At 42.1% G+C, this 22,419-nt stretch overlaps 2 protein-coding genes and 1 long non-coding RNA gene across 6 annotated transcripts in view; 2 read left to right on the top strand and 1 right to left on the bottom strand.

The window, feature by feature from the left end:
- On the top strand, positions 1-1,728 carry LOC307023073. The gene is made up of 3 exons (XR_013803585.1): positions 1-491; positions 1,022-1,204; positions 1,319-1,728. It is a non-coding gene; the product is annotated as an uncharacterized lncRNA (long non-coding RNA).
- slc37a3 (solute carrier family 37 member 3) overlaps positions 1-13,552 on the bottom strand; it is a 17,462-nt gene extending 3,910 nt beyond the window's left edge. Inside the window, exons 1-14 of one of the 2 annotated variants that reach the window (XM_079656087.1) lie at positions 13,536-13,552; positions 8,132-8,243; positions 6,335-6,560; positions 5,246-5,360; positions 5,062-5,154; positions 4,888-4,971; positions 3,523-3,668; positions 2,837-2,933; positions 2,627-2,711; positions 2,127-2,338; positions 1,896-2,037; positions 1,303-1,404; positions 1,011-1,210; positions 429-494 (exon numbers count right to left, since the gene is read on the bottom strand). In XM_079656087.1, coding sequence (XP_079512213.1) covers positions 429-494; positions 1,011-1,210; positions 1,303-1,404; positions 1,896-2,037; positions 2,127-2,338; positions 2,627-2,711; positions 2,837-2,933; positions 3,523-3,668; positions 4,888-4,971; positions 5,062-5,154; positions 5,246-5,360; positions 6,335-6,411 — 1,419 coding nt within the window. In that variant the 5' untranslated portion in view covers positions 6,412-6,560; positions 8,132-8,243; positions 13,536-13,552. The other variant, XM_079656088.1, reaches the window with a different exon arrangement.
- On the top strand, positions 9,873-22,419 carry LOC307023070 (DENN domain-containing protein 2A-like). Of its 3 annotated transcripts, none has more exons than XM_079656085.1 (20): positions 9,873-10,286; positions 11,133-11,204; positions 11,686-12,753; positions 12,928-13,013; positions 13,572-13,666; positions 13,767-13,973; positions 14,330-14,423; positions 14,513-14,563; positions 14,648-14,859; positions 16,056-16,165; positions 16,422-16,491; positions 17,129-17,206; positions 17,492-17,632; positions 18,175-18,323; positions 20,594-20,771; positions 20,930-20,971; positions 21,103-21,208; positions 21,309-21,581; positions 21,661-21,747; positions 21,839-22,419. In XM_079656085.1, the coding sequence occupies exons 2-20, from the start codon at positions 11,146-11,148 to the stop codon at positions 21,868-21,870; spliced, it is 3,138 nt and encodes a 1,045-aa protein (XP_079512211.1). In that variant the 5' UTR covers positions 9,873-10,286; positions 11,133-11,145; the 3' UTR covers positions 21,871-22,419. The 3 variants fall into 3 exon arrangements, with proteins under 3 accessions (XP_079512211.1, XP_079512212.1, XP_079512210.1); XM_079656086.1 differs by having other exon boundaries at positions 9,874-10,286; positions 14,519-14,563; positions 21,103-21,211; XM_079656084.1 differs by having other exon boundaries at positions 9,875-10,286; positions 21,103-21,211.

Below are 22,419 nucleotides of genomic sequence, written 5' to 3'. Positions count from 1 at the left end.
AGGAAATGAAAGGAAAGTTACACAAGGGTTTGCAAGAGGACACACAGTAAAGAAAAGTAAAGAAAAGTGATGAAAAATGGGCAAAACTAATTGGTTTATGAGCCCGAAATTAAAATGTACTTTAGAACCAAGGAAAAAAAGACAAGTCACATTAATATAGTAAGTAAGAATTGGCAAAAAGAATTATAATATTCATGCCAATATATTGTAAAAACAGACACCTGTAGGATGGGCATTTTCAACAACCGAAATTTTGAAAAGCACAGGTGTCATTAACGATGGCTCTGCTTTGAAGTGCACAGGTGTTACTAACGATACCAACGATGGCTGTGTTCATTACCGACCCTTATCATCTACACCTGTGCTTTCCCTACTGTGGAAATGTCTTCAGTTAAAAGAACTGCTGTGATAGGTGGACACTATCTCACCATGGCGATGAAGAAGTAGAAGACTTGAATCCAGCCCAGCTTGCTCTCTATCAGCGACACCAGGTACTGCAGGACGACAGAGATTACATGTATATAAAACAAGGAGTGTGCTAGTAGGAGGACATAACATTAACAACTCAAATAAATGAGACAAATAAAAACAGTTTAAAATAACCATAGAAAATACCATAACACTCACACGCAAAGACCGTAGTTAAAATAACTACATTGAGAAATGCAAGGTTTTCCAGTGTATACATTACAAAACAAACATTTTCAAATGTATTTTACTAAAAAAAATGAACTAAAGAAAACGTATGGTTATAAAGATGGATAAATAAATGTTGAATCAATTCTGAACTATTTGATACATGGACAATTAAAATGTACAAATACATTGAGATAGAAAAATGTATTAGATGACTTTAAATATATTGGCTCTTTTTTGGTATGGACTGAAGCAGCAGGGTAAATGTGGCTTAACAAGCCATGATGGAACAACATTGAACAGCTTTGCCTGTTATTGAACCTGGTCATTTCCTGATCATTTAATGCACTTTATTCTGTAGTATTTTTGCTTACCTGTCCCGCAGCGGCTCCTATACTTCCTGTCCCGTCCACTATGCCGGTGACTGTAGCCAAAGCCTTCTGACTCCCCCTCAAAGCGTCCTGCCTCCCCAGGTCAGCAGAGATGGCCGAGCTGATCATATTAGATGGGCCGCCAATAAAGAAGCCCGTAGTTGTCAACAGCGCAGCGTTTATTACCTGGTCATTAGGTGAGTCTGAGGAGGACAGAGAGTGAGAAAGAGAGTAGAAGTCTCATACTGTGGTATTACAATCATGCTGGTCAACGACTCGTAAACCCTGTACTCACGGCTGTATCCCACCAGGGATGCCATCGCCAGCGCCAGACTGAGGGCCAAAACCGGGGACCTCTTGCCCATCAAGTCAGAAATCAAACCCTGAATCGTCCCTCCTGAAACAAAGACAGAAACACAATGAGAAACTGACATTCAAACTCTGCGGACTTTTATGCATAAACTGAGACGGAGGTATTATTTTACTCAAAATAATGATTTGACCTGTACAATTCTGCTTAAGGTTAGCAAACGGTAATACTGTAGACTAGTCACTGTTTTCGGCTTCCTTTATGAATCTTACTCATATTTGAAACCCAACAACCACTTAAACATTCATTTGTATTATGGTAATGCTAAATCATTTTGGGTGATATTGACTCTGACTTTCCCGCCATAAAACTTCGAAGGGCACTCCAATTACTTTGTCATAAAAATGTCATACATTTGTTTAATTTAGTCCAATTGTGTGCTATCTACGTGTCAAATAATCGAATGGAGCATCATTACATCCATAAATGTAAAGAATATTTATCTCAAAAACTCAAATTTGTTATTGAACGATTAAATAAACAATGGGCAGAAAAATGCAGATTCCCCTGCTGCTCACCAAGGATTCCTCCGACATCGTACCACACAGACAGGCGGTCAGAATCGGCCTCCTTCCAGCCAAAGTTGTTGGTCAGGTAGAAAGGGAGCCAGAAGAAGAAGGAGTAGTTGACCAGCTTCAGACACGCATACGCCAGGGAATACTGCAGGACAACCAGACCAGGAGAGTCAACAGCTTGTTCGTTTAAAAGCTTATTGTAAACAATCCTTTACTTGGGAGTTGTCTACTCACCGGCAGCACTCCAGGCAGACAGAAGGCCTGGCAGAAGGTCACGGGGAGAGGGGCCTCAGCCAGAGGATCCTCCGGCTCCTGAATCGAGTGGTAATGTCTGTCGTCCACCTCGGCGTCCTCCTCCTCCTCCTCTTCGTCGCTCATCAGAGGCCGGTGGCTGTCCGTGTCCGTCTCCACCGGACTCAGGCCAGTCTCTGCCTCCAAGCTCAAACCTGACAAACACAAGTGGTGTCAATCGAGATCTTAAATGCGTTTCCAAATAAATCGAGTATAGGTTCAGGGCCCTCATATACACACACTCAGGATGTGGACATTGCCTAAGATCAATCGTTTTAGGCAACAAAAGACCAAGTGAGGGATAAATCAAGTGAGGTGAAAACGCTCATAAAAAGGAATTAAGAGGAATTTCATCGAGAATACGGTCACTGGAGCGTCATGTTTTGGTAATGTTTGAACACTAACAATCCACGTTGCTCTAACACGTTCCTCGCAGTCCTTACCGACTTCTTTCGGGGAGGTCAGCAGGCCGAAGAACACCACCACCCCACCGGCAAACTGCACCACCGAGGTCACCAAGAAGGCGTACTGAGCACAGCAACACACAGCACATCGTGTTAACTTCTGGTTTCTGAGGATAGGCATTGTTAAATATGTGGCAGTGGAATGTATTTATTTGTGCACCTGCTACTGGTTTCAATTGTGTTTCTTACCTCGTATCCATACTTGAGCACGCTAGAAGCCAGGAAAGCCCCCAGTATGTTTCCTACAGAGGCACAGGCGCTCCACAGGCCAAACACAAAGCCACGGCTGGAAGGCAACATCATGGATTCAATTAGAAATACATATGTACAAGTGTTTTTTTTAAAAACGCCTCTGGTTACATGACACTTTAACTATTGCACTAAATTCCACGAACAGCTCAGTGACTTGCTATCTTTAAGTTTGAGCAAATAAGGACTACTGAAGGTAAAGTGTGTTTAAATGGCGTCTAAGTTTAGGTAGCGGCACCAGTGAATGGATGTCTTTGTGTAATGTGTTTCGGTGTGTACCATAAAGCTCTACTGGAGAGACTGGAACTCTAGGCTAGATACTTCTAAATAGATCGATACTTTATTCATCCTACATTTTGTCCCAGCAGCAGTGTTGTTAAGTATTACACACGAGTGAAAAATATTTAAAAGATACAAATATAATAAAACTAAACATTTGAATTAACAGCAAATAAATACAAAATTACAATAGAAAATATATCACTAGAGTATCTATCCATCCATCCATCTATCTAGAAAACAGAAATATACAGGAACATATTGACATTGGCTTAGGCTGGACAGATGTTCCAGATGTAATTCTTGAACAAATATCAGATGAATGCAGGTTTAGTAAACAGACGCACTCCGCCTTGCCGAACCAGTTCCCCATGACGGCCACCACGCAGGGCCACACAGCGGACTGCAGCAGGCCGTTCAGCACCCACAGCCCGCAGTACAGATACACGTTGTAGATCTTGAGCCATTCGGTGAGAGTGCCAAACACAAACTCCTGCAGACACACAGTTAAAACATTTCATACAACTTCAGTGTATTTACAAAACGTGTTGACGGATCTTTGATATTCAATTAAAACGCATGATATGTGTTCTAATCTAATGGAAACCCCGTTCAAAACAAATAGACCCAGTGTTTAAAACTGAGTAAAGGGGCTTTATTTCGCTCATTTTCAATTTCGTAGTTGTGATTTGTGCCTCTACCATGACATGTTTACATGCTTTTATGTTCAAAAAGTGAAAGGGAAAACCCCAAAAAGAAGAACAGGGGCCCAGTAAAACACTGAATAAAGCAGTTTCACATCAATATACACTGTTTCTCCAAAGCTCTTTGTCTTAAAGGTCCCATGACATTTCTACTGATCATAATTCCATTGTTGAGGTCTTCTAGAATACATTTATATTGTGCAATTTTCCAAACTGACATTGGTTTCTCACACAGCATCTCTGTATAGTATGTGTATTCACTCTCTGTCCTAAACGGCTTGTTGGAGCTCCTGTCCTGAGCACACACATACACTCACAGCCAGGCTGTTCGCCACACACTCACACCCTGAGAAAAGATAAGGCTCTGTGTGTGTGTGTGTGTGTGTGTGTGTGTGTGTGTGTGTGTGTGTGTGTGTGTGTGTGGAGCTCCACGGATTGGTCCATTTGCAGCTGGATATGGTTACGCCCCTTTACTCAGGAAGAAAAAAAATGGAAAAAGAGAAATGTCCAACGAGGCGTTCAGGGGCGGCAGAGAAAGTTCTTCTCTGTGTTAGAGTTTTACTCCCTACAGGGTGTACTTTGAGGGTTTGTGAGTCTGCAGACCGTTTACATGCAGAAAAAGCTACATAACACACAAGGGGACGGGTAATAACCGGAAAAGCATGACATGGGACCTTTAAGATTCAGATGTCCGACGTCTTAAAACCTTCATCCAGTTAAAATCCATCCTTATCTTAAAAGTATGTTTGAATGGATTAAAAGAGAATGTATTAAAAAAATGCTGAGTCATGCTCAAAAGGGATATAATAACCAAATGAAATGGAAAGTTTCCTTGATTAAAATAACAGATTTCTCTTTAGAAGTGTAGGATAATGTTCAATAAAAACATACAACCTAGGTGTAGTACTTTTTTTGACATGGTATAGGAAACTATAAATGAATAGTAGCAGAATGAACCTCTTGACACTCACAAGAAGACATTAAGGATAACACACAGCATGTACTCACCACCGCAGCAGAGCCACACAGGCCCACGCAGAGCACGTAGCGCAGGTTCACTCTGTCCCCAATCACACCGCTGAAATACAGACCCTGCGTGGACAACATAAAGTTAGGCAAATGACCAAAAGATGTCTGTTTCAGTTGTTTAAAACATGTGTTAAAATCGTGTACCCCACTCACCACTGCGTATGAGAAGAGGAAGATGGTGTCCAGAGCTCCCAGGAACAGAGTGGCCTGCTCTTTATCAGCAAACAGATGATTGCCCTCCCATGTCTGGAGCAGTCAGAGAGAAACAGTTTGTTAGACATGCAGGGTGTTTAAGTGTTAAGGGCTCTGACGCTGCTCTGCTCTGTTCTACTGGTACCTGGCCGGGAGAAAAAGCTGCTGCGCTGTCATTTGTAAAAGTTGGCGTCCACTGAGCGGAGATGCTGACTTTCACATTGCTGAACGTCTTCCTGGAGGCATGGAGCAGCACATAGCTGGAGAAACAGAGAACAGCTTGAATCAACAGGGGTTTGTTTGAGATTTGTTTAAACCTTCCACGTAGAATGAACGGGTCAAAGTTCATATTTAAGCTGGAGGTGATGCTGTTTAACATCAGTTGAAAAGTGTCAATTATTCACGTATGAATTATACCATCACTCACTATAATCTGTACTATGACCACTAGAAGTCTTAGGCTACATCCAGAATGTTACATCCCAAAGAAGTATCAGTGTAATTCTCCTGTAAGACTTTGCAGGAAACAATGGAATCCCACATAAATCTAAAACAGAAACAGGAAGTGGCTGAAATCACGGCTATCTGCTGCACACGGCACTTTGCTTTGCTCCTGATAGTGTTTGGACACGGCTGCAGACATGTGACACCACGTCTACTGTAATCAAAGATTTAACAGCACTGACTGGAATAAACACACAGCATGGAATTTACTCAGTGGCAATACAAATGATTTTTATCCTCGTCTGTTTAACATTGCAAAACATTCTTTATTTACAGGGTTATAGAAAATGTGTGTGGGAGAGAGACTCCCAACTTTGGGATTTTAGCCTTTGCAGACCGTTTACATAGACAAAAACCTATATAACACACTATAGGAAAGAGAAAACCCCCAAAAGCATTACAGGGCCTCTTTGAGACCCAATTGGTCTAGTAACCCTTTTTAGTGGAAATCATTGTCCTTGTTATCTTGATCTCGTCTGACCTGGGTTAGCTTTGTCTTATAAACCTTTCACCTACATGTATATCTCATCCATACACAGTGTACCCTCTTAAATCAACCCCACTACTTTCTTGGGGTTACAAAACTCATTTCCCCCCCCATCTATCCAGTGACCGCTTGAGCCAATCTATTCATTATTGGGTTTCCAGTTACTCTGAAGACATGAAGGGTGAACGGAAATATGGATACAGCAGGTTATTAAGGGAAGACTTTAAGGATAACCTGGATTACCTAAAGAAGGTGAGGAGGAAGGCAACCAGATGGTGATGAGTGTACTGTGACAGACAGCCACAGCACGAGGGAGGCATCACAGGGGCGGCCGGGGGAGGGGGGGGAAGAGGAGGAGGTGGAGGATGGGGAAGGAGGAAGTGGTGGAGGTCTTCAGGGGGAACAGCAACAGGAAAGGGAACGGGTTCAGCTATAGAGTCCTGCTACGGCAGATGGTACAAGCACATCACTAGGGGAACAACAAAGAAAAGAAGGAATTGGAAACCATTGTAAAATTGTGTATTATATGTCATACAGAATACTAACTGCAGACATTTTGTATTAGTCCTTAGATGAATAACTGAGGACACAACAATTATTACAAGAGAAAATAAAAAGGATATGCATGAAGTAACACCTGATTTACAATTACCGAATATCCCAGGTTCAAAGCAGCTGACAACAGATTTCAAAAACATTCCAACGTTAGGGAGTACTGAATTTGTACCTGATTTTACCAATCCTTGGTGAGTCTGAGATGCTAGCTCGTAGAAGGTATCCGTCCGTTTGGGAGTAAAAAAACGAATAGAAATAGAACTGGTCTGAATGCTGGGTTGTGCCCACAGGTATAATGGGCCCAGTGTGAACTGACTGCCTCCAGATCCATTACCCCTCCCCCACCAGCCCGCTCAGCAACTTTTTTTTTTTTTTAACCCTGATGCAATTCTGATAATTCAACTTTGAGTATCTGCCGATACCAAGTACTGATCCAATACCAGTGCAGTACAAGCAAACTCAAACTCGTGTTTTTAAAGGTAGACATGATCCCAGATGTTGCAGATGTATGAAAAACTGGCAGTGATTGAATGGATTTATGTTTAATGTCAACGACAAAGAAACTGTATTTAATGTGTATCAGTTATTGCTTTGCTTTTTCTAATAAACACTGGTATGAAAGTCAAGGGCCTCACTTTCATTTCCTTCATAACAAGCGTATGTTTTTTCACATGACGTTTACAGCACCCATTCAATTCAGGCTATTATCTAAGCTGCCCGCGAGGGAGAAAGTAAATAGATACATATTTACTCTGTTGGGTACTTTAACTTGTGGTTGAAAAGAACTAAAGAGTGCTTTTAAATCAACAAATCTTGTACAGTCAAGTACAAGTATCACAAATATTGTCCTTAGGTAAAATACTTAAGTAAATGTACAAAGTGACATTCCACCACTGCCTGTTCCACAAGAATGCCTCTTTTTTCTTGCAACATATGGCAGGTAGAGTAAGTGCTCACCTCCTAAAATGCTTGTGAGAGAAACTCCCTGAAGGTAAAAGGGATATGCAATGTTTGGTGACAATTTTAAACAGAAAGCAACATTACACTACATCACACTAAAAGGGAAAAGGTAAGCAGGACGTCTTGTTTAAAGGACGCCATCAATTTTCTGTAGATCTTATTACACAAGCTTAGTCACTATTGTTATGATTTTAGTGGTTAAATAAATGGTTTAGTGTGTTATAAATGAACACATCATCTTTTTTTACCAACACATCCATAAATATCCTGTCATTTGTACACATTTTGGTTAGTTTTAAATGGAGAATGGACTACTTTTACTCAAACAAAACAGTCTCTGTCCACATTAGTGAGTGACAAGGCAGCTAGCTTTGGTCATATTTGTTGACAGTAGCCTCCATCTACATAGCCAGTTCCGGGCTCGTATTACACGTAAAATTCAAAGCAAGCATATAGGAAAAAAATACTGTTAGTTGCAGTTTCGCACTCTTAATAAAACACATATGCACCAAGTGTTTTTCTTACCTTTCTGCTACTTTAGTCGTTACTGGCTTGTCCTCGGTGCGGGGTCGGTTTGTGTTTACTGTGCACTCTGGTGTCGCGGAGGTAGCTGGCCGCACAGCCCAGAGACTCAGTGCTGCCCCCGCAGGACAGGAGGGGAACGAAAGGCAGAAAATAAACAGACAGCTGTTGAGCCTTCACCTGTCACTGCAACACTTGTTGCATGGTTTTAAAAAGTCCCCGCCAAAAACCGTGTAGTTAAATACCCTGGCTGCACTGTGTGACACTGACAAAGAGATCCGTCACTGAGTTTTGCCTGCACTTCGATTCTGGTAAGTACTTTTACTTCACTTGAGTATTTTCTTATGGTACTTTATACTTGTACTCCACTACAATTTGGAAGCCAATATTGTACTGTTTATGCCACTACATTTATATGACAAAATTATTTTAAAGCGGGACGTTACGCACAGTAAGTACTTTTACTTTTTGTACTTTAAGTATTTTTTGATGCCAATACTTATGTACTTATAATTTAGTAAGATTTTAAATGCAAGACTTTTACTTGTATTTTTACAGTGTAGTATTTATACTTTTACTTACTTTACTTTGTACTTATAACACCACCACTGTTAATGATCGAATTAACAGTTAACGAGTTTAACACATCTTAAAAGACGTCAACAAATATAAGTCCATGTCAACAACAAAAATGTGTGTAGACAAAACGTACATTACTCGCAAAAACACAAAGTAGCCTATTTAGTTGTTTGCTTTCTATACTGACTTTTAAATCAGTGCCTCTGTAATATATGATTTAAAGCTTACCTCTTAGAGTTAATTTATATTTTAAAAAACACTTCCTGGTAGTTGGATTTTCATTGGCATTACCATTTTAAAAAAGACTTGCAGTTTTCAAATCCCTTGGAACTCTCTTATGCCCCGGGGCAAAGAGGGTGGGCTGACATGCTACAGCTGCACCAGCAACTGTGGCTCAGAAACAGTTGTGATGTGAATTCCAAAGAACCGCGGATTTGGAGGGAAATTAAAGGGGCCCTATTATGGTCATTTCAGGGTTCATATTTGTATTTAGTGTCTCTACTGTGACATGTTTCTATGCTTTAAAGGTGGGGTAGGTCATTTTGGAGAAACCAGCTCGAGTGCGCTAGAATTTGAAAATACACAGCCTGAACAAATCAGCCACTTCCTTACACAGCCCTTCCTCCAACACACACGAACGTGCACATGACCAATGAGGGCACGAGATAAGTTTGTGCATAGATGGAAGGCTGACAGGCAGGTAGGCCATCCAGTTATTTTAGCCGTGCCACCTAAAATGATTGGTCGTGCTTTTTACAGTACTACGGCTTCCACAGATGACATTTTTTTATGGATTTTTTGTCAAAGCACTTCAGATATTCATTGCTATCGGGATGTTAAGCGCATTCCATGGAATATAACAAAAAGTGTATCTCGAGCCGGTTTCTCAAACTTAACTACCCCACCTTTAAGGTTCAAAAAGTTCTTTATTTTTCTCATAATGCCTGTGCTGCAGCACCTCTTTTCACCCTCTGTCTGAAACCAGAGCCCAGTCTGCTCTGATTGGTTAGCTCTGTTTGGATTGGTCAACTGCTTCGAGATGACTCTCCCCTCAGCCTATCACGTAAAATTTGATGGAGAGCGCGACGATAGAAGCGCGAGTGTTTTGCAGTGATGTCACGATGTCCAGAAAGTAAACAAAGGACTACATTCGATGTGTTTCAGCATAATAGGGCCTCTTTAATGTTATACAATGCCGTTTGTGACTTGTGTAAATCATTCCTCTGCAGTTAGTAGGCAACATTAAAGTTATAAAGTAGTTAAAAGACTATTAAGAGACATTCATTCATTCTACATAGCTTGTTCATAATGTCAGCTGTAAGAGGGACCGCCAGCAGATAGAAATACATAAAGAGAGGGAGCGAGAGGGAGGGAGAGTTAGGGAGGAAGTCATATCCAGTGTGTGTGGAGAGAAAGAGTGAATGAAAGTTGAAGATTGGGAAAGATACAGGGAGAGAAGCTTGTGAAGACTGACTTCAAGCCTTAAATCAAGTTAGCTTTGGAGATTATACCAATGGATACCTTGAATTCACCAGCATTATGCTTAAGAAAACACATGGAAACTATACGATGGAAAGAGGTAAGAAGCAGATTTCATTTAGTTAGTTAAATATACAAAATACAGGCTGTTTGAGACTTTGAGATTTCCTTCTGAATTGAATTGAATCATATGTTCTGCTGTCGCTTTATTAACTGTAAAACCAAAATTGGTGGGGGAAAGCAATTCGTTTTAGAAGGGATCATGCCATATGTATTTTGTAGAAAAACGTATGTCACTTTGATTAACTATGCAGCTCTGGATGGCTTGCTATCTTTATCACACAGTAACAGTGCGTCTGAATGTATTTCCCAGCTTATCAGCTACGTCTTTAAGGGCTTCATGCTGTCCCTCACTGTTATTTGGATTACATATCAACTTAACAAATGATGACAACGGCCCCAGAAATGGGAAATTACAAAGCGCTATCTTAGAGGCCAATGAACTTTGAAACATGGGCCTTTAGAGATGTGAAAGTATGAGAGTCAGGATGAGAGGAGGAAAAGCAGAGCAAAGGTTAGTGTCCTGTCAGTAGAACGCAGCAGAAGAAGCAACAATACAGTAATTCAAGAAAAGCTATAGAGAAGAGTGATTGAATCAGGCAAGAGCTCCCCAATGACTATTGAGATGCTGGTTTTTGGTGATGACCTTCTCAAGGGAGTTGCACTGGCTGTCATGTTTTTCCTTGAGTCTGCCCAGCTGGCCCCAGCATTTCATACATATCAGATGTGGATGAATGGTCGCACGGCCTAAAATATCTTATTTATATCATGCTGAAACACAGTGTGGGAGAGAAAACGATCAAGTGGGCACAGAGACTCATGGAAAAAGCCTCCGGATGAAGTCAATTGATTGGCTAAACGTATTTTTTTCTTTTTTCTGTATCAGGTGTTGAGCAATCATGGCGGCCTTTAAGAGAATGACCATCACTCCGGACAACATATACGCCACTGTCAACAGGTTTGTAACGTACTTCCTATAAGAAAGGGACATTTTGTAAAAAATGCTTTACGTTGCCCTTTACTCATCACATCCCCTAAAAAAAAAGAGGTCATTCATCTTAGGGCTTCCCATTTCCTCCTGTTTATTTAATTAAACATTACAGTTTGATGAAATGGGCTCCGGTCCAAGTATGTGTTTATTTAGCGAGGCCAATGAGAAGGAGATGCTCGGTCATCGGCTTGTCCTCTGGCATTTTACTCTCAGGCTGTATTTTCCCACTGTCGCCAGAAAAAGACTTGGTGTCCCCTAACTGGCAGTGACCGTACTCAGAAGTTCAGGGAACTCAATGAAAGTCAGTTGTTTAGCCTTTTGTAGCATAGCATTGTATTTTTTGATTGAATTTAGGTAATCAGTGATTCAATTATCATTTTTGAAATCTGTGTTTTACTGAAGAATGCTTTAAAACTGTGGTTCAAACTGCTCCTGTGTCTGTGTTTAGGTTAAAGAAGAGCCGTGCTGGTGAAAAAGGTGATTTCCATTTTGCTTCAGGGGACAAAAACCACGGTGGACAAAGAAGAGAGAGGGCACACAAACTTCCCTTCACCCCGTTGGAAAACCAGAGGGAAGAATCACCCATGATGGCGCACAGGAGGCCGAGCTTCGACCCTCACAATGAGATCTCTCTCCTGGTAGGCAACAAGCTCCCCAGATCCAATGGAGGCAAAATCAAGGACAAGATTTCTTTATGGGAGGGGAAGGAACCCACTCATTCACCCATCACCTCAGGTTCTTTGGGCCAATGCCACAGCATAACAAGGACAGAATCCCTTACAAAGAATGGTAAAAACTCTGATGGACTGAGTGAAGAGAATTGCAAGAGAGTAGCCCAAAAGGAAAAGGAAAATCTTGGCAAAGAGAATGTTGGCAAACTTGGGGATTCAAGGCCTTGTTCACCTGTTGAAACTGGGAAACAGCAAAGAGGGACGCTCAAGAACAGCAAGCACAGTGAGAGCAAAAAAGGGGGGGATTGCGGCGGAATAGATCACGAGAAAGAGAACGTAGAAAAGCTTAGGGATTCAAGGCCTTGTTCGCCTTCAATAGCAGTGCAGCAGCAGATGGGGACGCTGAAGAAAAGCAATGAAAGGAAACCAGCAGAACAGGCCAACCAGGAGAAGAGAGCTGTGTTCACCCTTTTTAAAAACCTGGACGCAATGGGGGAGAACCATGGGAAAAGTCCTCCAGAGCTCGGGAACTACTTCAGCCCACCTTGCAAGGACAAACAGGTAGTTATGGGTGAAACTGGTTCAGTGAAAGAGACGCAGCACCAGGAGAATGTGTACACAGAGCCGGGGTCGCCCCCTATCAACCCAGTGCCCAAACCCCAACGGACCTTTGAGCATCCAACTATCGTCGCCATCGGGAAAAGTCAGAGTAAGGGCAGAGAGCAGAGGAACCTCCCCCCACTGCCCTCCACCTTGCCACCCACCTCGACAAAAACGTCCTCAAAACCTCCCTCTGGTGTCTATGGGAGACCCCGGGGTGAGAGAGTCAGAGACAACATCAAAAGGTATAAAGGTCACAGCTTAACCAACATCAAATACAATGTTAGTCCTGGTGTTGTACTACGCTAAGCAATACCGCATATTACAGCAGAAGGTAGACAATGTTGAACAAATGAATACAACGTAGAAAGCTCATATACTGTACACTCTTTTGCATTTTTTCTTGTTCACCATGACAGGAAATCCTTTGAGTTTGAAGACCTCAAAATGTCAACTAGCCCGCTTTTCTCTCGCCTAGCAGAACATCACTATGAAGACATCCCAGGTCAGAAACCTCTAATATCCATCAGTGATCTTCCTTTTTTGAATACATAGTTTGAAATGTCTCTTGCCAAGAGTTAGACAAGTACATCAATACCACTTACAGGTTGTTTTTAGTGAACATGATCCTACGACTACGCTAATTAGCTTATCCTAGCATGAAAACCTGAAACAGGCCACTTTTGTTGTTTTGAAGGGGGTTATTTGCTTATTTATTGGCATGGTGAAGTGTTTTTTTGGGGTCTGTCCTGGTTGGCAGATGTTTTACCTGTGTACAGAGCCAGGCTAGCTATTTCCAGCATGTGTGTTAAGCTAAGCTAACTGTTGCCTGCCTGTAGCCTCACATTTGTTGAAAATGGTATTGATCTTCTCATCTTACTCAGATGGTATGAGTATTTCCCAAATTATCAAAATAATCTCTTAAAGAAGTTAAAAGGTAAATTGTACAGATATGTCAATTCTGACGTTTTCCGAATACCGTTTTGGAATCCCTTATTATTTAAACCTTGCATTTTCAGAAAAATACCTATGTTGACTATAACCCTCTTTGGTCTCCTTGCAGACTCGTCCAAAGAGAACCCATATGAGGACATAGAGTTGGAGAGTCAATGCTCCCAGCAGTCTTTGCCCTCCTCTCCTGGTGCAGAAACGACCAAGGTTCCTGGAAATACAAGCCAAGCATAATGATTTACAGTGACACCACTTCTTATTTCAATAACAGTGAGAATGTATTTCATTATTATTTTTATGTCCACAGACCTTGAGGCCAGGCTTCTTCAGGCAGAATTCAGGCAGGGGCTTCAAGCTGCTGGACCTGCGGAGAAGCAACCAGTCGCCCCACAGCACCAGCAGTGGAGGGGTTTCATCTCCACCCCAGCTCAGCCCTCCCTCCACTCCTGGGCCTGAACACACTTACTTGCTCCCCGGGGATCCTTACAGCCGCACCTGCCGCAGGATACCAACGGTGTGTGTTAAAGTGCATACTTTAGGGCTCTTAATGTATTTATGCAGGATCCATGAACTAGAGCAGATGTGTTATCCACCAACCCTAGTGCTTACCATACAATTGAAAGATTATTTTCAGAATATCAATTGTTGCTTTGTTCTCATCCTGTACTTTGAACATTTTAAATATATTATTAACATTTTAAATTGTATACCCCGTTTATCTAGGTCCTTTTTGTTTTGTTTTATGTATATATGTCACACTGTGGGACTGCGGGAAACGGTATCTCGAGATTTCTGGATTGTATAACACGTAGTAATTTTGACAATAAAGCTGACTTTGATCCTCACTGATTCAGAGCCCTTTCCCAACAGGTCGTGCTTAGAATCAACAGCATCTTTGAGGCGAAGATCGGGAAGAAACATCTCCGAAGGATCTATCATTACGCTGAGACAAGCTCAGGGAGAGGTGATGACGTTCAAATGAATCTTGTCTTTGTAATTTCTAATCTTTTAAAATGTAGAGTTTTGACTTAATTGACCCATCTCTGTTTGCAGTAACAGATGAGAACAGTGACTCTGAGAGTGAAGTTGAAGAAAGATCAAGAGGTAGATGACACTCGAACACTTTCCGTACACTGTCTTTTAGTTTTTGACATCTTCAATTTATACAAAAACATTCCTCTATTCCAGCTCATCGTCAGCGTCTCGTGTCAGTCCAGTCCATACTGAGCCAGCCAAGCCAGGCTCAAGTCCATTACAACGGTTCCAACACCAGCAAGCGCTCTCGGGAAAAGGAGCTCCACCAGCGTCAGCTGTTTGAATATTTTCTAGTTGTGTCGCTGCAGAAATCGAAGGCTGGTGCCTACTATCTGCCAGAGGTCACACAGCAGTTCCCACCAAAGGTCAGGAGCAGAGGAGGGCATGAGGCCTAGCTTGCTTTTTTTTAATTAAAACCTTTGTATAAGAGCAATCCACAGATTTTACAAAGTAAACTTAGATAGCGTGTCAGATGATCGATGACATCTTAGATATCTATAGGACGAGGGATCTGGAAAGGTGTACTTTAAAAGGCTAGCCTGTTTATAGGAAAATATAGGACCCAGTCTTTCGTTTTTTGACTTATGGCACATTTCCACTGCAGCGGGGTAGCCCTGTTTAAGCGTCCCTAAGCGTCCTCGCTCACTGCCTCGCTGGCCGTCCGAGGCCGTGGCGCATTTCCATTACAGTTTAGGACCTGGGGTAGCAACCACAGAGGTAGCAACGCAGTGTAGGCGGGGCATCTGTGCAGAGACATCCTGGAACACTTTCACATTTCGAGTTGTTCCGTCGAGCTCCCGCTGGATTTTATCATCCCCAATGAGATGTAGGAACGTCGTCACCTCCTCGGTCGACCACGTGTGCTTTTCTCTGACGTTGCCATTTTTGTAGCTCCTCCGTTTACAAAAATGCTGTGTATAAAAATGCTGCAAGCTTGCTTCTAGATATATATGCGACGCTAGGGATGATCTCGCGCGCGATCTTGTGGCGATTCTCTCTGACCAATCAGCAGTCGAGAGTGTTGACATCACTAGTTCAGCCCTGGCCCTGGCCTGATAGAACCGCGATTTGATGGGGCCGGAAAAAGAGGGAAAAAGTACCCGCTAGCCGGTGCTACGCTGTATGGAAAGGCCACCAAAAACTGGCCTGGCCGCTTGAGGACGATTAAGGACGCTTAAATGGAAATGCGCCATTAGACTAAGGACTGAAACTCAGGATATTTTCGCCTCTGTTGCATATTTCTTTCTTTCTTTTTCTTTAGCGAGTCTCAACACTTCAAACAAATGCAATACTAAAATCCCTGAAGTACCCATTTTTTCAAGATTCAAGATATTTCAATCTCTTGGGAATGCCAAGAAATATCAATTTACATATTTTATCCCACCAGCCAAGATAAATCAGAAAATCTGATATAGCAAGGTTGAGCTTTAAATGTAGATTGATTTTTTCATACAGCAGCATTTTATCTAACCCTATAATAATGTATAACCCCAGATTAGGCGTTGATTAGTTTATGGAAATATAAAGCATTAAAGACATCGCTGCTCTGGTTTTGTTTCAGCTGGAGCGGAGCTTCAAGTTCATGAGGGAGACGGAGGATCAGCTGAGGATCATCCCTCAATTCTGTTTCCCTGATGCAAAAGACTGGGAGCCGGTGGAGAACTTTCCAAGGTGAGAGAGTAAACATGGTCTTAAAGCTACTGTTTATGATATTCCATATTTGAGAAAGATAATATTAAGGTTAAAATAAGACCGCATTGTATCATCACTAAATGACTTGACTGTTGGAATTGACTGTCTCAAGTTTGACCTCATTTTGCTCAAAAATGATAAAGTTTGTTCTTAAATAATTACATTTTTCATATGCAATAAAAAATATGCTGATCACAGTTTTATTTGTCTATTTGTTTTGGGTCAACCTTGATAGTGAGATGTTCTCCTTTGTTTTGACGGGAGAGGATGGGAGCAGGAGGTTCGGATACTGCCGCCGTTTACTGGTAAATACAAATGAGTAGAATAAATAAGTGCACTGCTACTGAACAGGAAGTGGCTAAATACCACGATGACGGCTGAGTAAATAACCGTGCCAAAATAGTCTGCGTGCCTGTGGGAAAATAGTCCATCTGAGAGTCTGGGAGGAAGTGTGTGTGTGTGTGTGTGTGTGTGTGTGTGTGTGTGTGTGTGTGTGTGTGTGTGTGTGTGTGTGTGTGTGTGTGTGTGTGTGTGTGTGTGTGTGTGTGTGTGTGTGTGTGTGTGTGTGTGTGTGTGTGTGTGTGTGTGTGTGTGTGTGTGTGTGTGTGTGTGTGTGTGTGTGTGTGTGTGTGTGTGTGTGTGTGTGTGTGTGTGTGTGTGTGTGTGTGTGTGTGTGTGTGTGTGTGTGTGTGTGTGTGTGTGTGTGTGTGTGTGTGTGTGTGTGTGTGTGTGTGTGTGTGTTTCAGTGTTTCAGTGCTATTAATGTTACAAAATAAATATGTTTGAACTTTTTCAACTTTAACATGGCCTCTGTTATGTGGAAACACTGCATTGCTTGAGTTTTGCAACAGTTTTCGACTTATAAAAACGCAGTTATTAGTCCACAAACACATGGCAGTTAAACTGATTTCCTTAAGTAAACTTCCACCCTTTTTTTTTCAGCCCAGTGGAAAAGGTAAACGTCTACCAGAAGTCTACTGCATCGTCAGCCATCTTGGCTGTTTTAACCTGTTCTCAAAGGTAAACAACACCCGCTGGCCTCCAATGATAATATTATTGGCTTATGAGTAATGAGGTACTTACAAAGTGTGTGTGTGTGTGTGTGTGTGTGTGTGTGTGTGTGTGTGTGTGTGTGTGTGTGTGTGTGTGTGTGTGTGTGTGTGTGTGTGTGTGTGTGTGTGTGTGTGTGTGTGTGTGTGTGTGTGTGTGTGTGTGTGTGTGTGTGTGTGTGTGTGTGTGTGTGTGTGTGTGTGTGTGTGTGTGTGTGTGTGTGTGTGTGTGTGTGTGTGTGTGTGCACACTGTAGGTGCTAGATGAGGTGGAGAGGCGTAGGGCTTTGTCTCCCGCTCTTGTGCAGCCTTTCATGAGAGCCATCATGGAGGCTCAGTTTCCAGCTCCAGGCCGAACCATCACCATTAAGACTTTCCTCCCTGGCTCCGGCACTGAGGCGAGTGACAAAGAGATATTGAAAAGAAGATCCTGTTAAACTTTTCCCTTAAAATATGTTGGATTGTCCGTAAAAAAAAGTGGAAGAAGTTGTGCAATTTAGCTATAGTTCTTTGCTATATTTAACTCGTTTTTTGTTGTTATTATTTCACCCTCATATGCACAAAGTAATGATTTAAGCCACTGACTGTAGCTTTCTGTAAACCCCTATTCTTCGAAGCCCCCAGAATAATCATTTTTTTGTCTTTTTCAAAATGTGGGATTGTGATTTTAGCTTTTGCAGACCGTTTACATAACAAAAACCCATACAAACACACTACTGCAAAAGGAAACCCCCAAAAAGCATAATAAGGCCCCTTTAACAAATTATATTGAATAACCTTTTCAATAGAGAGAAGTCCTGATAATTCAATATGACAAAGTTCAAATCGACTTCCAGAGATAAGAACCTCAAAAACTAGTTAAAGGCTAATGAGAAAAATGTAATAAAAACTGTATATATGATGCTCTATAACTTAGTTTCTGTGTCCATCTTGTTCCCAGGTGATGGAGCTGTGCCGGCCCTCTGACTCGCGCCTGGAGCATGTGGACTTCGAGTGTCTGTTCTCCTGTCTGAGTCTGCGCCTACTCCTCCGGGTGCTGGGCTCCCTGCTGCTGGAGCGGAGGGTCATCTTCACCGCCGACAAACTCAGGTTGGAGATATTTATCCTTACACAACACACACTCAAATATTCTCCATTGAGACAGCCCAATAGGAGGTGGCACTGAACATCCTGCCTCCACTGTTCATGGGATTATGCAGCGGGCAGATATGAGCTGCGAGGGTCAGGGATGCTTTCTTTGTGAAGCTCCCGGGTGGTCCAGTCCCTCGTTTTTTTTTAACATTTTTATTCAGGGAACATGCCAGAGAGATATTTTGAGTCCAGCTCTGTCGAGTTGTTGTTGGGCTGGGACCAGTTTGTTTGTTCTGCAAGAGAAAGCCAGTGGGAGTCAGAGAGAGCGGTCACAGTAGTGGAATGTGAAGACGAGTGAAGTAAATAAAACAAGTATGTGCTTTCCTCTCTGGGAAATGTTCTAGACACTTTTTTGTACATTTTCCAGCGACAACACGATTGTCCCGAGCAATAGTTTTGATACAAAAATGTACACAACCACTGTTTGTGTTAAAGGTGGGGTAGGTACGTTTGAGGAAATCGGCTCGAGATACACTTTTTGTTATATTCCATGGAATGCTCTTAACATCCCGATAGCTATGGATATCTTAAAGGTGGGGTAGGTACGTTTCAGAAATCGGCTCGAGTACACTAACATTTGAAAGTAAACAGCCAAAAAGAATCCGCCCCTTCCTTCAGACTTCCTTACAGAGCACCTCCTCCGCGAGAGCAGGCTGCAGTAACGTTACATATCAGGCAAAGCTAAACACCTCTAGGTTAGCAATACTACACAGCCAAAGCAACTCCGATATTGACTCTGGTTTGACTTCTCCTAGTTTCCACTTTCTTTTTCTTCTTAATTTGCTCCGTTACATGTTTTCTTTTGCGACCAGTAGACGATGTGGAACCTAACTCTGCCATGGTGAAAGTGGCCGCCTGTTGCTGGCGACTGGCGAGTCATTGAAGTACTGCTTCAATGCACGCCCAATGACGGCACGCCCAATAAGGGCACGAGATACATTTGTGCGTGCACGAGATGGAAGGCTGACAGACAGGGCGGCAATCCAATCCGTTTAGCCGGCCTGGCTAAACGGATTGGTCGTAGTTTTTACAGTATTACGGGTTCCACAGATGACATTTTTTTATGGATTTTTTTGTCAAAGCACTTAAGATATTCATTGCTATCGGGATGTTAAGAGCATTCCATGGAATATAACAAAAAGTGTATCTCGAGCCGGTTTCTGAAACTTACCTACTCCACCTTTAAGTGCTTTGACAAAAAATCCATTAAAAAATGTCCTCTGTGGAAGCCGTGGTACTGTAAAAAGCACGACCAATCATCTGAGCCGGCTAAAGTAACTGGATGGCCTACCTGCCTGTCAGCCTTCCATCTGTGCACAAACTTATCTCGTGCCCTCATTGGTCATGTGCTCGTTCGTGTGTGTTGGAGGAGGGGCTCTGGAAGGAAGTGGCAGATTTCTTCCGGCTGTGTATTTTCAAATTCTAGCGCACTCGAGCCGGTTTCTCCAAAATTACCTACCCCACCTTTAATACATTTGGTACAGAAGGTGAACTGATCTTGAGTATTATAACCTTATTCTCATTATAATTACAACTAATGATATGGCTTTTTTTCACGTGAAGAAAAACTGCTTGAGCTAAGGCATGTATTTTTTCTTAAAACATGTGACATTTTTTTGAATAAAAAATCATTATAAAAAAAAAAAGAAAATGTTTTATAGATTATTATAGTAATATTGCAACTTGCTCCTTGAAAAATAAGGACTTTTCCGCATTAACAAAATATTACAACTTCTCAAAGAACACAGTTATGTGGGATATGTTTTGAACAAGATTAGAAATCTTGCTGAACGTCCAGGGGCTTGAAATAATGGTTTCGTAACAAAACACAAAGAGGACGAAAGTGTTACTCGTTCCTACGTGTGTCTGAATTAGCAGGACTGAGAATATTATATCCTATTGTATTTACATATTTTGCCACGTTGCACTTCAATTTTGTGTTTCCCTTTACATAAATTAAGCAATTTTCACCATAAATTGGTGCATACAAATCCCCCAGAATGCAGCAAACAAAGAATTTGACCTCAAAATGTATAATGTGTCTTATAATGTGTCCCGCATATGTTTTAAACCGTCTCCCTTTGAAAACCCCAGCAGGGAATATTCAGAGATTACACTTTATTGTAGACCATAGCACCCTCATGTGGTTAAACGAACGTTACTCACTTTCTGTAGCTTTCTCTGCAGCAGCATCATCTGACCTTCCTCCACCCTATCTTCTCCTGCAGTACTCTCTCCCAGTGCTGCCATGCTGTCGTGGCGTTGCTCTACCCCTTTGTGTGGCAGCACACTTACATCCCTGTGCTGCCGTCGGCCATGCTGGACATCGTGTGCACCCCCACCCCGTTCCTGGTGGGCCTGCTGTCCAGCTCCCTGCCCCAGCTCACTGAGCTGCCCCTGGAGGAGGTCAGAGACATAATGATTAGCAGATACTGTATGAAGGAAACTGGAGTCATCAAAAGAACCTTTGACTTATTTGCATCTGTAGAGTTGTATCACTGTTGTTGTATGACCCTAACCCTTTCATTGCCAAACAATAACCATTCAAACATTTCTTTGTACAGGTCCTGGTTGTGGATCTTGAAAACAGTCGATTCCTCAGACAGGTAGGCCAAGGGTTGAATTATATTTGTGCGCGTTTTTATGGTACTTCATGACACTTATGGAAATGGACCAAATTATTGAATCCTTAGTGTACTAAAAAATTGATTTTCGATTCGCCATTTGTCCCATTTAGTTGGACGATGAAGACTCCATTCTGCCATCTAAGCTCCAATCAGCCCTGGAGAATGTTCTGGAGAGGAGACGAGAGCTTGCTAATGAGAGAGGAGGAGACACACCTGGTGGTGAGATTTAGTAAAGACTGAAAGTGGAAAAAAAAATGAATGCTTTGTCATTTATCAATGAAGCAACCTCAACCTTCGTTTATCCTCTTCTGTGCAGATTCGGGCCATCTTAGCACCGTCGTGTCCGAGGCCTTCGTTCGTTTCTTCGTGGAGCTGGTAGGCCACTATCCACTCTTCATCACCGGTGAACGGGAGGACGGCTACTCCTCCTCCTCTTCCTCCTCACCGGTCCCCTGCTACTTCCAACGCGAGAGTTTCCGTAAAGCAATCCCGTCTAAGACAGTGCGCCGGTTCCTGGAGGTCTTCATGGAGACCCAGATGTTTGGCTGGTTCATCCAGGAACGAGAGCTCCACAGGCAGGCTCTGAGAGGTGAAGGAGGGCAGTGAACAGAAGAGGTTTGGGTGTTGGGAGGTTATCCAGTGACTCATGATTTTCTTTCTTTTGTCAGGATTATTTGAAGTGAGGGTGCAGGAGTATCTGGACTCTATCCACGAGAATGAACATCGGAGGGTCAACAGGTTTCTCAAAGGCTTGGGTAAGGTTATTTCCCAGAAGTCTGTTCCAGAATATCTGTTGTTGGTTAAATCTCACCTAACAACACTCTTGTTTCTTTTCCTTTACTCCAGGGAATAAAATGAAATTTCTTTCCAAGAAATAATGCATCTACAATGCTACACAAACTAAAAAGAAGAAGCACCGAAACACGGAGATACTTCACGGACTGCAGAAAAAAGATAAAGGAAATGATCATTTGAGTTCTTTTTCAGAGATGCTTGTTGACACCGTTCTCATCTGAGTCAATGTTTGAGGGCGTTGCTCAAGGACTTTTTATACACATAGGGGAGAAATCCTGCTGTATTTCACAGAAATAAAACCCCCAAAACAAAGGTTCCTGGTTTCCATTGGCACAGATAACACAATGTATAAAGAAATAGGTCCTGAAAGAAATATTATGGAATGTGAATGCTTCTATAGGGCATAAGGGGTCAATGAATGGCTTGAAAGGTACATAAATGAAGTGTGTGGTATATACTTTACCTCAAAGCTTTCAGACATAGTATTTCTATAAATCCACTGGGGGGCAGTAGTATATTCTCTGTGGTTATATGTCTTGACACAGGCCTGCTTTCCCACTCTTTAATGCTGCAGCTTTACTTCAGCCATATCAGTGGTGAAATCACACGTAAATAAATAATAATGAAAAAAA

This window comes from Notothenia rossii, assembly GCF_949606895.1.
Source record: "Notothenia rossii genome assembly, chromosome: 10".
In the NCBI taxonomy this organism is placed as follows: domain Eukaryota; kingdom Metazoa; phylum Chordata; class Actinopteri; order Perciformes; family Nototheniidae; genus Notothenia; species Notothenia rossii.
Note: the sequence above shows the minus strand (reverse complement) of the source record. Positions and strands in the feature narration are given on the sequence as shown.